We start from the raw sequence: 16,875 nt of genomic DNA, 5'->3' as shown, positions 1-16,875 counted from the left end.
TATGCAAGAAATTTTGGTAACTAGGAATTTTTTGGTGACCTTAGAAAGTTCAGAAGGTTAGTATGGATAGAAATAACAATTCCGTGCTGAACAAGGAATGAAACTAATTCACAAGTATAGATTAGGTTTTCTAGAAATCTGGTTGTGAAAAAAAGTGCAGTAAAGGTGGAGATAGGTCCAAGGGGTCAAACTTTTTAAAATATGGGAGAGATTTGGTGATGTTTATACCTGTTACCTTGCCTTAGAGGCAGCCTTTTCTCTGAATGAAAACTCATGAATATTTAAAGAGAAGCTAGGAAGGGACAAGGCAATAGTGCAATTTTTGTATCCTCGTCTGTTCTTCCCTGCACACCCAGCTTTTGCTGCTCCTTCCATTCCAGGGCTTTGCCTTTCATTGAAAGCCTGGTCGCTCCCTAAAATAACATTTTATTATCTCTGACAAAGAGGAAAGTACCTAGAGCTTCCATGATCTTAAATACTAATAGGTAAGAGTTATCGAGTGTTTACCATGTGCCAGGCACTGTTTTAGTCACTTTACACATTACTAACTCATTTTTCTTGAAAAAAAATGCCAGTTGCATCAATGAAGAAATCGGCTACTAAACTCAAACTTTCTCTTTCAATTAACTACATTGGAAAGTGTGGTACACTGAAACATTCTAGACTTCAGTATCATAGAGAGTACAGTTCAAATTTTGCTTCAGCTATCTGATCTTTTAGGACCTTTATAATTACTTTATCTATGTAGTAATAAAAATATCTACCTAGAATTGCTTAAGTAAGGATCAAATGAGATCTCAACCACAATGCTGAGGGCACAGTCTGGACTCAATAATGTCACAACTCTATGTCAATAAACAAAACAACAGCCATGATAGTAACAGAAAAAAAATATATATTTCAAAGGTAACTAGTTTTGTTTTACTCAAACTATTTACAACAAAGGGCAGAGTAGAGACATGAATAGCTGCACAAGTTATTTTAATTATAAATTAATAAAAGCCTACATTAAATTCATCTTATTAACTACTTATGAGACTGTATAAAAACTGATGAAGCCAACATTATTTGGTACTTCTGATACTTCCATTCGCTTCAACTTTTCTTTCTAAATAGAACATTAAAAGATGGCAAGCCATTTACAAAAAGACATGTAATTTTGTTAATCAGGTTGACATTTTGAACATCTTCCTCTTCAGTTCAGCTGTCTTCTCATCTATCTTAGCATAGGAGTCCTCTGCTGCCTTTTCGATACCGTCGTGGTATTTCTCCAAAGCAGTTTTCAAGTTTAGAAATATTTCCTAAGTAGAAAATGAAACAGAATAATAATTATTCTATGCAACAACCTAAACTACAAATGAGTTATAAGAATTCCAAGTTTATTCATATTTATTAATATTTTAAAGCCTAAATTCTTATGCACACATACAAATGTGCATGTCTATGTCTGCTTTAATTAAAAATTCATTCTGTAAGCTGTACAAATTCATCAAAAAAGTTTGCTACTTAAGGAACAAAGGAGAGACATGAGACAATGTTTAGGATTCTAATACAATGAGAACAAACATATTTATAATTATCAAGGAAAAATTTTACTTTAGAGCTTTCCATGTTAAACATGGAAAATAACTACATTACTGTAGATAACTATACTCTGCATTTGACCCTGATTATCATTTAAAAGGTATGCAAACAGATTTAATAAGCAATCTATAGGACTGAAAAATATATTAATACCTTTTAGAGTTGTTTGAATAAACTGATCAGATAGTTCAAGCCTATATGGATGTGCTAAGAATTTTAAAAAATAAAAGAACAATTTTTATAGTTTAAATAAGAAAAAAATTAGCCTGTACACATTTTCTTCTATTTCATACTTGTCAAATATAATATTGATCCTCCTTTCATTATTCACTTCTCTTAGATAAAACAATTCTTAAACTATAATATACATAATACCACAAGAAACTGGTATTTTACAAGGTTACAGGATGTGTTCTGCCACTGAAATAAAACAGTCATCTTTTTCCAATGGGGGAAGAAAAGCAGTAAATGAATACAATGTTCTCAATTTTAAGTGTCTCTCCCACTAAATTTTTCTTAAGCCTAAAATTTTGGCTACTACTTATCTTAGTTTAAATTCTAGCAGAGATACTATCTGATTTTGAATAAATTACATAGATTATAATTTGATATAGTATAAATTCACGGTGTTCCAAAAAAGAACACTATTTCCAGCAACTCTGCCACCTATGCAAGTTTGAGTACTACAGATTAAGTGAATGTAAATATATGCTTAAGACTAAACATTCTCCAAAAATCCAAACATAGTTATTAAATCCTAACACAAAAATAGAAGAGTGTGTTTAGATTTCTGAGCTCTAAGCAGGTATCAAATTACTACAACTATGATAGAATATGAACCAATAGGAAAATAAATCAAAATTTTTGAAGGCTTTATTTCTTAAATCTTATAGGAAAAATAAGGTGAATTAGTTGCTAGCTTGTGTGAATGCCATTATAAAAAAACCAGCACACTCAGCAGCTATAAATCAATTTAACTTTCCAGTTCTATAGGGGTATATGTTTATTCATTCCAAAAAAGAAAGCTGAATAAATTTGGTAGAAAGATATTCCTTATGAGAAACTATCACAACTAAGTGTGACTAAATTAAGATATACAATCTGTACATATCTGAACCAACCATTTTAAAATACCCAAAGGAATACTTTCCTTCTAAGAACAAATAACACTCTCAAGGAGGAGCAAAATCCTGTTGGTAGAGCCACAAGTGAATGAAACATTAAGGCCCAATTCCAGTGGCACAGGCACAGAGACAAAAACATTTGAAGTTCTAAGCCAACCCTCACAAGATGTTTAATGGTGACAGATCGTATCCCTGACAAATACTATGTAGTTTAGCATTTCCGCTTAAATTCTACATCCAAGTGGAATTTTATAATATTAATCACCCTAATTCACATATAATAAGTCTTACTGTGATGGCCTCATTGAAGTTAAGTATTTTTAAAGTCAAAGGCTAGTTCTGCGCTGTCAAATATAGCAACCACTAGACACATGTGGCTACTACTTAAATTTAATAAAATTTAATTTAATCATATGAAATTAAAAATTCAGTTCCTCAGTTGCACCAGCCACATGTCAAGGACTCAACAGCCACATGTGCCTACTGGCTATGGTATTGAGCAATAAAGAAGAACATTCTCATTACAGCAGAAAGTTCTGTTGGACAGTGTCAGTCTAGATAACTATCTCACTTTTCAAATCAGAAATATTTAAGACTATACACTATCCATGGAGTCTTATAGCCAGTGTAGCCATTTATCACATACGTATAAATTAGTCAACCCAATATATTATTGGGTACTTCGTATAAGTAGCACTGTAAATAGTACAATAGTACAATGAAAGACACCAATTATGCTTTCTTTCCTAAATGAACATATAACCAGACCAGATTGGATATCGAGCACCTGAAATATAGCTAGTGCAAATAAAGAACAAAATTTTTTATTTTATTTCATTGTAATTAATTTAAATGTAAATAGCCACATATTACTAATAGCTCCCCATTGGACAGCACAGATCCAGATTATTTGCAATAGACTGAGAGTGCTACAGTATTTGAGAGAGGAGAGAAAGATATTTCAAAGAAGTAAAAGAAAGTTATGTGGAAGACATAGTTTCTACTGGACCTTAAATAATGGAAATGATTAGGTTAGATAGAATACATTTTTTTTTTTTTTTTTTTTTTTGAGACAGAGTCTCGCTCTGTCGCCTAGGCTGGAGTGCAGTGGCGCAGTCTCGGCTCACTGCAAACTCCGCCTCCCAGGTTCACGCCATTCTCCTGCCTCAGCCTCCTGAGTAGTTGGGACTACAGGCGCCCACCACCACACCCGGCTAATTTTTTGTATTTTTAGTAGAGACGAGGTTTCACTGTGTTAGCCAGGACAGTCTCGATCTCCTGACCTCGTGATCCGCCAGCCTCGGTCTCCCAAAGTGCTGGGATTACAGGCGTGAGCCACCGCGCCCAGCCAGATAGAAAGTTTTGAAAGTCCTAGAGGTGGAAATCATTCCTGACTTGTTCACAACTTACTCTCTGAATCAAATGTGAAGCCTGACACCTAGCAGATACGTTGGCCATTTGTTGAAATACTGACTGGGTGAATGAATGAACTGAAGGAAAATGGCCCTTATTTTAAACAAGAAAGTGTAGTATTGAGAATAATATTTTAGCAGGATAAATGTGGTAGTACTTAGTATTCAAGGCATACTTGATACAGAAGAATCTAAAATCAAAGAAACTTAGCGAATGTTGCTGCAATCCATGACTACTACAAAATTATGTGATAGATGTATAATAGTAAGAGTGCTGTATGTATGAAGGGCTATGTATATGTATGAAGAGTACCACCATGTAAAAGCAATCATGAAATTAACTTGGTGATTATCTGGATGTCAGGATTATCTAAAGCAAGTCCAAAATTTCAATGCTTTGTGATAGAAAATGATGATGCAATTGAGAAATACAAAGAAATTTATGAAGAAGTTGAGCAAAAGAGAGAAAAAGAAAAGGGAAAGAGAAAGTGAAGAAGAGGTCAGATGTAGGAAAATGTTGAATGTAATTTTAAAATATTATTTTTGTTGTGAGTGACCAGAACAAGAAACAAAGATTTTTGAAAGCTATCCAAATGAAGATAATAATTGAAACTAGAAGAGATAAATTATCTATGGGAAAGAACATTTAATGAAAAAAGACTATGATGATCACAAAATGCAACAGAACTGCACAAAGAACAATTTGGCAATCATAACATATCCTTTTTTCTTTTCATGAAGGATGATTATAAAGTAAGCTAAGGAGAGTTCTTTGACTAAAAGTATTTGATTTACCAAAGTATTTAGAGACCTTCCCATTTGTGTAACAAATAGATATCACAATGTAGCCTGAATCAAGGTAGGTAAGAACAACTTAGCAAGTTGAACAATTGTACCCAAAGTTTTGATCAATAGTTCTATGCCTCTAGGATGAAAAAATTATAATGCAGCAAAGGACCTTGTTCTAGTAAACATTTTTATTTTGAAGAAAAACGCATGCTGATCAAATCTGCAGGTGACACTAAGCAATGAGAAATAGTTAAGGTGGAAGATAGAATGACAGATTTAAACTAACCTTGACATTTTGAAATCTAGGTTGAAACAAATAAAACCTAAAATAGTAAAATTCTGAATTAAAAGTAACAGTTGCGCTAAAGTATGGTGAAAAACTCTTAACATGGCAGAACTGTATGTGGAAAAGACAGGAGTCCTTTAGTTGATCATAAGGTCAATATGAGTCAAGGGCAAGATGCTGCTGCTGAAAATCTACCCCAATATTATGCTTCATTAAAAATGTGCTTTGGGTCTGGCTGGCCACGTCAATATTTTGGAAGATTGTGTTTAGCACTGGGTTCTAAATCTTAAGCAGAATAATGACAAATAGGAAATAGAGATGACAGTAAATAGGATAGTAATAAATCTGAAAATGAAGCTATATAAAGAATGGTGGAAAACTAGGACTAATTATCCTGAATATGAGAAGGCTGAAAGAAACCATGATCATTATCCTCAAATGTCTGAAGGGTTATTAAGCAGAAAAGGGTACACATTTGCTCCACAGAGAAGATCTGGGCTGACTATAGAGTACAGAAATAAATATTTTAAACTCAAAATAAGAGACAGAATTTTAACAATTAAAGCTGCCCTAGTAGAATAGCTTGAGTGGCCATATCTATTGAAAGCTCTATACCATTGAAAACAATTAAGCCAAGCCTATTAGTGGTTCTCAAAAGCCACATTAAAAAACACAATTTCATGTGCCCCATTGCTGGAGATGCAAATCAATGTGTTTGGGTGAGGATTTGTTCATTTTAAAATTCCTCACTGAATTCGAATACACAGCTAGTTTTAAGAAACACCATGCTAGATGACCTTTCAATTTTATAAATATTTATGGAAAGCATACTACACATAAGGCACCATTCTAGGCATGGTTTGACATGATGTGCTAAGGTTAACAATAGACAATTGCTACTGTTAAGAAATGGAAAATGTAACTGGCAAGACATACATGCATAAAACTCAAGGTAATATAAGGTAGGCATGGGTATCTCTTATGACTGATAGACAAAGGTGCCTCGAATTTGAGTTAGTAACTAGTTACTAATTTGTTAGCAACTGGTTCACTAACTGTTCCTAGACCATGTAGTAACACATAAATATTTATTGATTTGATTTGGTTAAGAAGCAGGATTAAATATCTGCTAAGTCTTCCTTTTTTTTTTTTTTTTTTTTGAGACGGAGTCTTGCTCTGTCACCCAGGCTGGAGTGCAGTGGCGCGATCTCGGCTCACTGCAAGCTCCGCCTCCCGGGTTCACGCCATTCTCCTGCCTCACCCTCCTGAGTAGCTGGGACTACAGGCACCTGCCACCATGCCCGGCTAATTTTTTTGTATTTTTAGTAGAGACGGGGTTTCACGGTATTAGCCAGGATGGTCTCGATCTCCTGACCTCGTGATCCGCCCGCCTCGGCCTCCCAAAGTGCTGGGATTACAGGCGTGAGCCACCGTGCCCGGCCAATATCTACTAAGTCTTTCTAATTGCCATACTAGAGAGACTGACTCTTGGTGAGTATCAAGTTAAGAGGCAGGAAAAATAAAAGTAGTTGAGGTAGAAAAAACAAACAAACAAACAAAAAAAACAGAAAAGAGCAGGCCAGGTATTGGGAAGACCATGGACGTGAAATCCCAACCATTTTATTTCTTTTCCTTCCAGTTTCCCTCTTCCTTTCCTTGCTCCATTTCCCTTTCCTTTCCTGTCCTTCCTTTTAAAGTAGCCTTAAGATAATGCTCACATGTGCAAGTGCTAACAACATAATCTTTCTGGGGGATAAGGTACTGAGAACAGGTGAGGGAATTGTCTACTGTGGCTCTGTTAGTATTAAGAATTTTTACAAACTGGGTATGGATGGCAGAAAGTAATGGCAGCAAATGTTTAAATATTTATCAGTTATCAGCAGTTCTAGAAACCTCCATACAAATTGTCAATGTAGACAAGGTGAAGAATGAAAAAAAAGAGGCTAAGGGATTTTGCATAATAAATAGCAATTTTTTGTGATTTCTGGCAGAGCAGTTTGAACTATTGTTCTGGTAGAACACTTTTGAAGATATAAAACTTCAAAAGATAAGGAGACAATAAATATTTAATAAATATAAAAGGAATAGACTACTTGTTAGAGACATTGGCAGTTAAAAGGATAGAAACAGGTAAACATTTTATGTTTAGCATTGTACTAGCATTTTTAAAGAGAAAAATGTAGGAGACAAGACGCCTGTTCTCATTAAACTTTAGGACTGTTTATGAAGCTTTACAGTAAATATATTCAAAACAAGAATAAAGAGTAAATAATTTTAGGTATCATTAAAAACCTCATTACATACAGAGACCAAGTAAGCTGTTTTGTTTCAGTTAACAACTCAAATACATGACAGATTATCTGAAATTAACTTCTTATGAACACATATTCACCTGGGACTTCAGTTTCTCCCTTTCAGCAGCATCTTTTAGTTGTTGAATTCCAAGTTTAATTTTTTGGATTTCTTGATTAATTGTGGTTACTCGTTCATAGACAGCACCTCTTTTTTCTTGAACTTTATTGCAATCCCTAAAAGAAAATCGAGACAGCTAATATTTAATCCTCTTCGGCAACTAAAAAGGCAAACACAATTCTAGTTTTGATTCCAAAGTGACCACGTGTCAGTACTTGACAAACCTAAAACTCTTCTCAAGATATAAAAGCAAAGGAATGAAAACCCCAAAGTGTGGTATTATAACCACATCATAACACAGTGTGAACTCTTTCTCTCAATATATTAATGAGATTTTTTTTTCCCTCATTGGTGGGTTAGTGAATGAGTAAATAAATAAATAAATTTTTAAAATGAAGATTTTTTAAGTTACATTTCCCCAGTTGTACACACTTAGGTACTGTTGGTGGGAATGTGAATCAGCTTAACTTTTCTACAAGGCAGTTTGGCAACAAATATAAAATCCTTAGGTTCTGCCCTTTCTCATCTGCAAGAGGAAGTATGAAGGAAATACTCAGATGATCTCTAACGCACCTTTTAGGAACTGAAGGAATGACATTATAGACATATCTGGGGCAGGTATTTTAAAAACACATTCTTAGAACTGATGGGTACTTTACCAATAAAGTACCCTCACGTACTGGCTAAAAACATACTTACATACTTAGGAAAGTATTACTTCTTACCTGAATATATGACTTTTTCTCAAAACACAAATGCTGTAACTCTACAGACCAGCTGGACTGTAAGATAGGCCATTTAGTTAATTCTGATGCAAGATAGACCACTATCTCTAAAGTGCAATGAAATAATCAGTAGCATCAGAACCCTTCTGAAGAATGATGCAAAGGAATTGGAACTGTATATCTAGGAAAAGAGTAGCTAAGACATCTCTATATCTAGATCTAGCAGTGTAAGTTTTATAATTAACTCATCTGTTTTAGTCAACTGAAGGTAAAATAAAGATAAAACTGTTTAAATTCTTTTGGAAAATACCGAGGTTTTGAAATCCTGGGGGAAAAATGTATTTGCTTTTCATAATTGCTTTCTAATACACTAAAATTTAAAACAACTTCATACTCAATTACTGTGCGTTTGTATTGCTTAACATCTTCATGCTTCTTATTTATTTTGAATTGTGTTGTGGCAAGTTTTTCCTTCTTTACAATCATCAGTCTTTTGAACGAATTTTCTTCAGTCTTCAATTTCTTCAGTTCTGACTCATCACTCTCAATTTGGTCCTCCAAGTTCAGGCTCTGTATTTTATAAGAAGTATTTAAAGTCAACATAACCAATTAGGATTTACAAATAAAATGAAAGAGTATTTTCTAGGATGAACTATAATTAAACACAATTTTAAAAAGAGATAAAACTCTTCAAAGCCTGAAAGCCCAGCAGAAAAATGCAGATGAACCAGAAGAGAAAACAGGGAGGCACCAGAGATACTGAGAAAGGACATGACAACTAGAGATGTGTTTTCATCACGTTATTCTATCAGCACAGACTGAAAGGGAGACATGTTAAGAAGATTAGCTAAGAGACTAGAGTTGAGGGGGTTAGGATCTGAACTAAAGTAGTAAAAATAAAGGGAAAAGGGTAGGTGCTAGAAACAATTCAAAGCAGTAGATACACATCTTTTTTGGGTAACTCGATGGCAGATGAGGGGACTATGTAGTTGGGAAAGAATACCTGGGGCAATCTCACCTTCTAATCCCTACTTATCTCAAAAAAGCAATGGTTTATCAAATGTAATGTTAGTTATCCTGGAGGTGCAGTCTGGATGAAGATGATCAAGTTAAGAAGCAAAAAAGGATTTTCAAGCTTATAGCCTGAGAAACTGCCATTAGCTCTCATTTCTTCAGGGCAGAAGACTATGTAATAAACTTTAAGTCTCTCTATAGGTCCTAGATACATTGTTGGGCACTAATTTGGAACTTTCTGATGCTGAGATCATTTCCAAATAGTAGAACAAATTTAGAATCCTATGACAGTAGTTCCCCTTATCCATGGCTTCACTTTCCATGGTCACAGTTACCCCTGGTCAACTGTGGTCTAAAAATATTAAATGGAAAGTATCAGAAATAAACAATTCATCAGTTTTAAATTGTGTGCTGTTCTGAGTAGTGTGATTAAATCTTGCACCATCCTACTCCATTCCACCCTGGATGTTTGTGTGTGTGTGTGTGTGCTTTTCAGATGGGGATTCACTCTGTCACTCAGACTGGAGTGCAGTGGAATGATCATAGCTCACTGCAGTCTTGACTCAAGTGATCCTCCCACCTCAGACTCCCAAGTGGCTGGGACTACAGACATACACCATTATAGCTGGCTAATTTTTTAAATTTTCTGTAGAGATAGCATCTTGCTATGTTGTTCAAGCTGGTCTCCAACTCTTGGTCTCAATGGTCTTCCTGCCTCAGCCTTCCAAAGTGCTGGTATTACAGGCTTGAGCCACCATGCCCAGCCCTGACCCTGGAAGTGAATCATCCCTTTGCCCAGCAGATTCATGCTGTATACACTACTTGCTCTTTAGTCATCAACATCCAACTGTCGATATCATAGTGCCTTGAGGATCTAGGATCACCTGAAGCAGATGATCCTTACTCTGATATATGGTCAGAAGATTCACAGTAGCCTAGCAATATCTCACTTCGATTTTTTATGTAGGCATTTTATCATCTCACATCATTGTACTAAACTTATTGACTTTAGTACAATAAGATATTTTGAGAGAGAGACCACATTCACATAACTTTTATTACAGTATATTGCTATAAATGTTATTTTATTAGTAATTATTGTTAATCTCTTACTGTGCCTAAGTTTTAAATTAAACTTTATCATAGGTATGTACGTAAAGGAAAAAACATGTGTATATATATATATATATATATATATATATATGGTTTATTACTATCCACAGTTTTAGGCATCCCCTGGGGGTCCTGAAATGAATCCCTTGAGGATGAGGGGGAGCTACTGTACTATTTTCCAAAATATACACAGCAATGTGCTGGGTTAGTTATTATTAATTTCATCGGAAGGTTAAAAATTGGGTCTTGCTACTGCTATGTTTAAAAAGAAAAGTAAGTATCTTTTTCATAGCATACACTGCCACATCTATTATACTGTAGAATGACTCTGTTTTTCTTTAGGAAAACATAACAAAAAGTGAAAGCAGAATACAAGGAACTATAGTAAGCTGTTATATAATAAAGACATCAAAATTCCATACAATACAAACCTCCTTTAAGATACTGGCTAATTTTTCCCTATTATCTGAAAGGTCCTGTATTTTCTTCTGATATAACTGCACTTCCAACTGACATGAAGGCAGGCAGTCAACTGAGTCTCCATAGATTTCATATTTCTCCACCACTTCTTGCTTTGAAAGACAAAAAACAAAGACCACAGTTTGATATTCTTCTTTATGAAGCTGCAGTAATATCAATTTGTTTGCTCTTAAATAATTTCTGCATTTAATACTGAAACCTTAAGAGCAGGGAACAATTAAATTTCTAGGTCGGTAATACAGCACTATTACTGACATGTGTTTAAGCACAAATAATTGTGTTTTAATTGCCAAGTATCTTCAAACAAAGAGAAAGTGCCATAATTGTACTACTCAATGAAATACCTTCCAAAAGTTAATAATGACGATATTAAAATAGTTTATTTTGCTAATATTCAAACTATTTCTGATTACTCCTGGGCAATCAATCGTATTACTCATTTATAATCTTCCTATTCATTTGTATAATTACAACTACTACAGCTAATTCTTTTAAAAAGATTAACTCATCTTCTAAAATTATAAAATGAACATATATTCACTACAATCATGGTAACAATACAAAGACTCCTTCCCTTGTCCTCACTAGCCTACCCCTTGTTCTACCTTATTTTTTTCTTTTTCTTACTAATTTGTAAATACTCTTTGCAAATCATGGATATAATCCCTTTACCTGTCATGTGCACTGTAATTATGTTCTAATATGTCTACTTTTCTCTATAGATTTTCTGTTTCCAATCTTAATTTAAAAAATCTATCCCAGTCCAAGATTATATAAATGTTCTCCTAAAATCTGTAAAACTTAAATTTTTTAAGGTAAATTTTTAATACATATAAAATTTACTTTTGTAAAAGAGCAACGTGTAGGCCCAATACCCTTTTCTTCCAGATGAATAGCTAATTGAGCCAGAACTGTTTTTTAAATAAATCATCCTTTTCTCATTAATACTCAAATCTATTTCTGGGTTCTCATTTCTGTTCTGGTGATCTTTGTCTATTCTAGTGTGATAATCTTAATCTTCAAGAATGAATTGGATAACAAATTCAAAGACAAACCACATATGGTTTTTAAATTAATAGTTTAAAAACATTGCTTCACAAAAGATGGTAAATTGTCTACCCACTTCTAAGTCTGTATTGCACCACATCAATCCATCTCCTACAGTAGTAACCCATAATCTTGAACACACCTTACTCCCCACTACCCCACAGAATTCACATATGCTGTTCCCTCTGCCTTTAATGTTCTTCTATACAATGAATTGGGCCTTCGTACTGCTATGTTTAAAATGAAAAGTGTCTTTTTTTTTATGCCACCATCTGAAGAATGGTAGCATTCTTCCTTCCCTCTTCCACCTGTACTTCCAGCCCAATACTAAACTGGGCTCCCCTTATTACATTATTTCAAAGCACTCTATACTTTCTTTCCTCTTTCTGATACTATTAATAGATTTTAATTTTTCAAGCAGACATTCACAGCAAAATTAATCAGAAGGTACAGAGATTTCTCATATACCCCATCCACACACATGCATACCTTATACTTTGTTGTAGTATATAATTTATAATTACAGTTGTTTGTAAAATTGCTTAATACTTTCCTCCCTTGTAATAAAGTAATTAAATCTCACGACCCAGCATTTCTGTTTTGATCTCCCAGAGCAAAGCCTCGAAAAATTGTTGCATAATTGAACAAATGTCTTGAAATTATATTTATTTTCCCCATATCTACCCTAGAGAAAAGCTACAGATTAGAAATAAGGTCAAAAAAGTTTAAGAGGAAGAGAAGTATAGATAATTCAGAAATCCAAAAATTAACACATAATTAAACAAGAATTTGCTAATTTTTTTTTTTTTTTTAGATACAAAAGCATTAAAATAAAAAGAAAACTCACTCTAGCATTTTTAAGCTTCTGGACCGTATCTTTCATTTTCTCTTTATAATTCTTTAGCTTCTCTGGAGAATCCACAATTTTTGTTTTCAAACTCTCTTGTATTTCTTTCAAAGAAACCACTGACAATTTTAGTTCATTCTGTTGAGAAAACATTTTTATATATTAGATATAATAAACTTGGTGATTTACCATTCTAGTAATGGGAAAGAACAAAGAAATTAGGTCCATGTTCTCTGTAATGGGGGTAAAATTAAATTCTGAACACATCACTTACCTACTTAATTGCTCACATTTGTCTATAGGCCAAAGATCAAGCTCCTTAGCAGGACATTCAAAGCCTTTCATTACATGGCTGTTAACTCTCTTCCTGTCTAGTCTCATCTCCCACCAGTTCCCTACTGCACCCTACAATCTGGTAATTCTGATCTTATGTTTAGACAAGTATAAGTGATCTTTCTTTGACCAGTAGGGTCCTCCTAGAATATCATTATCCCACTCCTGTCTGCCTGCTAAATTTGTACTGATCCCTGAAAATCCTGCTCCCATTTTCTCTACATTTCTTCTTTAAATAGTACAATTTTTGTATATGCAACTCTATACTATAATTGTGTACTTAATATGTGTTTCATAAGACTGAGCAAATTGGAGTCGTGAAAATGTATCCTGGTTTTCCCAGTACCCAAACAAAGCTATAGCACTGAGAAGGTGCTCACTACACATGCTTGCTGAATGAAAACAAATTCCCTTTTCCTGAATTTCAAAAATGAATGTAACTATTCGAAGAATCAAAGTGAAGCGTAGCTGGAAATTCTCTTGAAAGTTTGTTGTAAGTCTGAAATTATGTCAAAAAAAATTCCTATGAATTTTCTTCTCAGATATTTGTTGATAAGTTGTATTTACATTGTTTGGGGACCCTCTACGACTCTATGTACTGACAGGAAAGATTTTCCAGATATATTAAGTTAAAGAACCAATTCACAGATCAACATATAACACATAAATACATTTCTATAAAAACAGAACAACAAAACAGTGACACATGATTATGTGCCTCTATATGTGTAGGCATATGGTGTTGGAAAAACGAAGGGAATAGTATTACCTCAAAGTAAAATGGGCTGAGAGAAGGCCTTTCACATTTTGTACCATTCTCTGTCTCTCGCTCTATATATATATATACTCCCCTCTCTCTATATACATACATATATGTGTGTGTGTGTGGGTGTGTGTATACGTAAAGAGAGAATATTTCATAACAGGAATGTATTACTGTGTTGTGTAATTTGTCTAAATATTTTTAACTTAAAAGAAAAGATTCTTACTTTTTGATCAGCTAGCTCAGAGGCCAAAACTGAATGTTAGATATAATGCATTCCTGTAATTTCTGTATATTTTATTATTTTATTCTTAGAGTTTTGCAAACCACCACATTATCGACTCTCTTTTAATGCTCTACAAGATTAGAGGTTATTTTCCTTACAATAGTGTTAACTTTCATCACTTTTCTCCTCTTTATAAAAGGTCTAAACTTAATAAGTACAAAGTGCTTGTTTTAACTTGGATTTAAATGAGACAGAAAGAAATAAATAATAAAATTGAGCCATAGTAAGTACTACTCAGATGAAAGCATTCCCCAATAAAAAAAAAGATAGAAAAATAAGGGAAATATCATACCAGAGTAAGTTTCTCAAGGATCTAAAGTATACATGTTAAAACAATAAGGAAACTTCAAAAGTACAATGAGAAAATATAGTATTAAAAAATAATCTGATAAATAGGACAGTCCTTTCTATGTACACAATTAAAGTCAAAAACCATAAAGGCCGTATCTATAAATTTTACTACATAAAAACATAAACCTTCTAATGGGCAAAAAAAATATAAATTTTACAGACAAATAAATGGAGAGCTAAAATCCTTAATTCATGGAGTTTCTTGAAAAATAAATAAGTGGCTGGGTACGGTGGCTCACACCTGTAATCCTAGCACTTTCAGAGGCCGAGGTGGGTGGATCACCTGAGGTCAGGAGTTCAAAACCAGCCTGGCCAACATGGTAAAACCCCATCTCTACTAAAAATACAAAAAAATTAGCCGGGAGTGGTGGTGGATGCCTGTAATCCCAGCTACTTGGGAGGCTGCAGCAAGAGAATCCCTTGAACCTGGGAGGCAGAGGTTGCAGTGAGCTGACATCATGCCACTGCACTCCAACCTGGGCAAAAGAGTGAGACTCCATCTCAAAAAAATAAATAAATAAATAAATAAATAAATAAAATAAATAAGGTGCACAAAAATATGGTAACACCCCGCCTCTACTAAAAGCACAAAAATTAGCTGGGCGTGGCGGCACGCACCTGTAGTCCCAGCTGGTCAGGAGGCTGAGGCAGAAGAATTGCTTGAACCCAGGAGGTGGAGGTTGCGGTGAGCCAAGATCGTGCCACTGCACTCCAGCCTGGGTGACAGAGTGAAACTCTGTCTCAAAAAAACTAAAAAATAAATAAAAATAAAATGAGATTTTCTTTTTTTCAATGTAACAGTAACAAAGATTTTAAAAGCCTGAAAACATCCAATTTTGGCAAGGGTATAGGGAAAGGGACAGTCTCTTGTTCTACTGGTAGGAATATAAATTGGTATCTTTCTAGAAATCAGTTTGGCTGCATTGGTCAATTTTACATGTGTATTTCCTATGACCCAGAAATCCTAAACAAAAAAATTTATTTTAAATAAAAGCAGCCTGTTGCAGAAATATATGTATGTACATATGTATGCATATGATACACACATACATATATTTCTGTTTAATAGCAAAAAATTAGAAGCAATGTAAAAGTCTATCAGAAGGGGATTAAAAGAATCTACAAGACAGCACATACATATAATGCTTAACTAGATGCAAGCATTAATATAATGAGGACCTATTTAAAATTCATAACTGTTTTATATTGCTAAGTGGAGAAAAAAGCAGGTAAGATGTATTGAGCCTAATATCATTTACGTAAAATTACACATGCATATTTACATTTGCATAGCAAGTACAATCTTTGATATACATCAGATTGTATAGTGAACTTTCAGGTGATTTTTACTTTCTTCATACATTTCTGTGTTTTGATATTTTTTAAAACAATAGTCATCTATTATACTTAAGTTGAAAAAGATGGTTTCATTTTGAAGGGAAAAAGGGAGAAACATTTGACTATAACAACACACACAGCTAAAATACTCCTCCACACAATACATTCAAACTTTAAATGCTAGTGAAAAGAAAAGATGTTTACCAAACGCTTGGTTTTCTCTGAAATATTTGACTTCTTTTGGGAATTTCCCTCTTGCAGCACTATCTAGGGGAAAAAGCAAACACGTTTTATAATGATTCAAAACATTTAGATTTAGCCCACTCACTGCTGTCTCATAAAATTAAGGTAAGAAAGTAGTTAAATGTGTTAGATCAGATATTCTTCAAACTTTCTCTGTTCATGATGCTCCTAAGCCAAAAGAAATATCTAAGAGTTCCTTTACTAAGTAGTTAACTCCAAATAATGGCCTAATATTTATGTCCTAACACTGTAGCCCTTTGAAAAATAATACATATAAGTTGAAAGAAAAAATTTTTATTTTGTTCTTAAATAACCTCGAGTACTTCCTAATTAGATGTATGTACCTATTGGGCACTGCATAAATTCATGTACCTTGGAGCGTATATTTCAGATTAGATATAGACATTCTCATTTCCTGTGTCACAGTGATTTTTACACTGTGCTTGCTTTTATCACAGCAAATGCCAAAATCCCAGTTTCACAAGGATATGAAAGGAATGTGACCAAAAACTGAAACTGTGAACTACCTTGAATTCAAGAAGGATATGACAGATGCTGAGTACTACAGTGGTTCCCTTGAAAATTTAAGATATTTTGAGGCATTCTTGAGGGTTTACTGCAGTATCCAGGGTGCCACAGTGCATGGTTTGGAAGCAGTGAAATTAGTACCTAGGAAAACCCTAAAAAATTCTATTCAATAAGACAACAAAAAACTTTGCCAACGAAAC

The 16,875-nt window shown here is 34.0% G+C and overlaps 1 protein-coding gene across 4 annotated transcripts in view; it reads right to left on the bottom strand.

The window, feature by feature from the left end:
- Window positions 1-875: 875 nt before the first annotated feature.
- The window catches only part of NUF2 (NUF2 component of NDC80 kinetochore complex), a 33,955-nt gene continuing 17,955 nt past the window's right edge, over window positions 876-16,875 (bottom strand). For all 4 annotated transcript variants that reach the window (XM_063627178.1, XM_063627177.1, XM_063627179.1 and 1 more), the window contains 6 exons: window positions 16,109-16,171; window positions 12,834-12,971; window positions 10,891-11,031; window positions 8,727-8,902; window positions 7,588-7,723; window positions 876-1,301 (listed from right to left, as the gene is read on the bottom strand). In XM_063627178.1, coding sequence (XP_063483248.1) covers window positions 1,167-1,301; window positions 7,588-7,723; window positions 8,727-8,902; window positions 10,891-11,031; window positions 12,834-12,971; window positions 16,109-16,171 — 789 coding nt within the window. In that variant the 3' untranslated portion in view covers window positions 876-1,166. The remainder of the gene's footprint in view (window positions 1,302-7,587; window positions 7,724-8,726; window positions 8,903-10,890; window positions 11,032-12,833; window positions 12,972-16,108; window positions 16,172-16,875) is intronic.

This window comes from Symphalangus syndactylus, chromosome 12 (genome assembly GCF_028878055.3).
Source record: "Symphalangus syndactylus isolate Jambi chromosome 12, NHGRI_mSymSyn1-v2.1_pri, whole genome shotgun sequence".
Classification (NCBI taxonomy): Eukaryota; Metazoa; Chordata; class Mammalia; order Primates; family Hylobatidae; genus Symphalangus; species Symphalangus syndactylus.
Note: the sequence above shows the minus strand (reverse complement) of the source record. Positions and strands in the feature narration are given on the sequence as shown.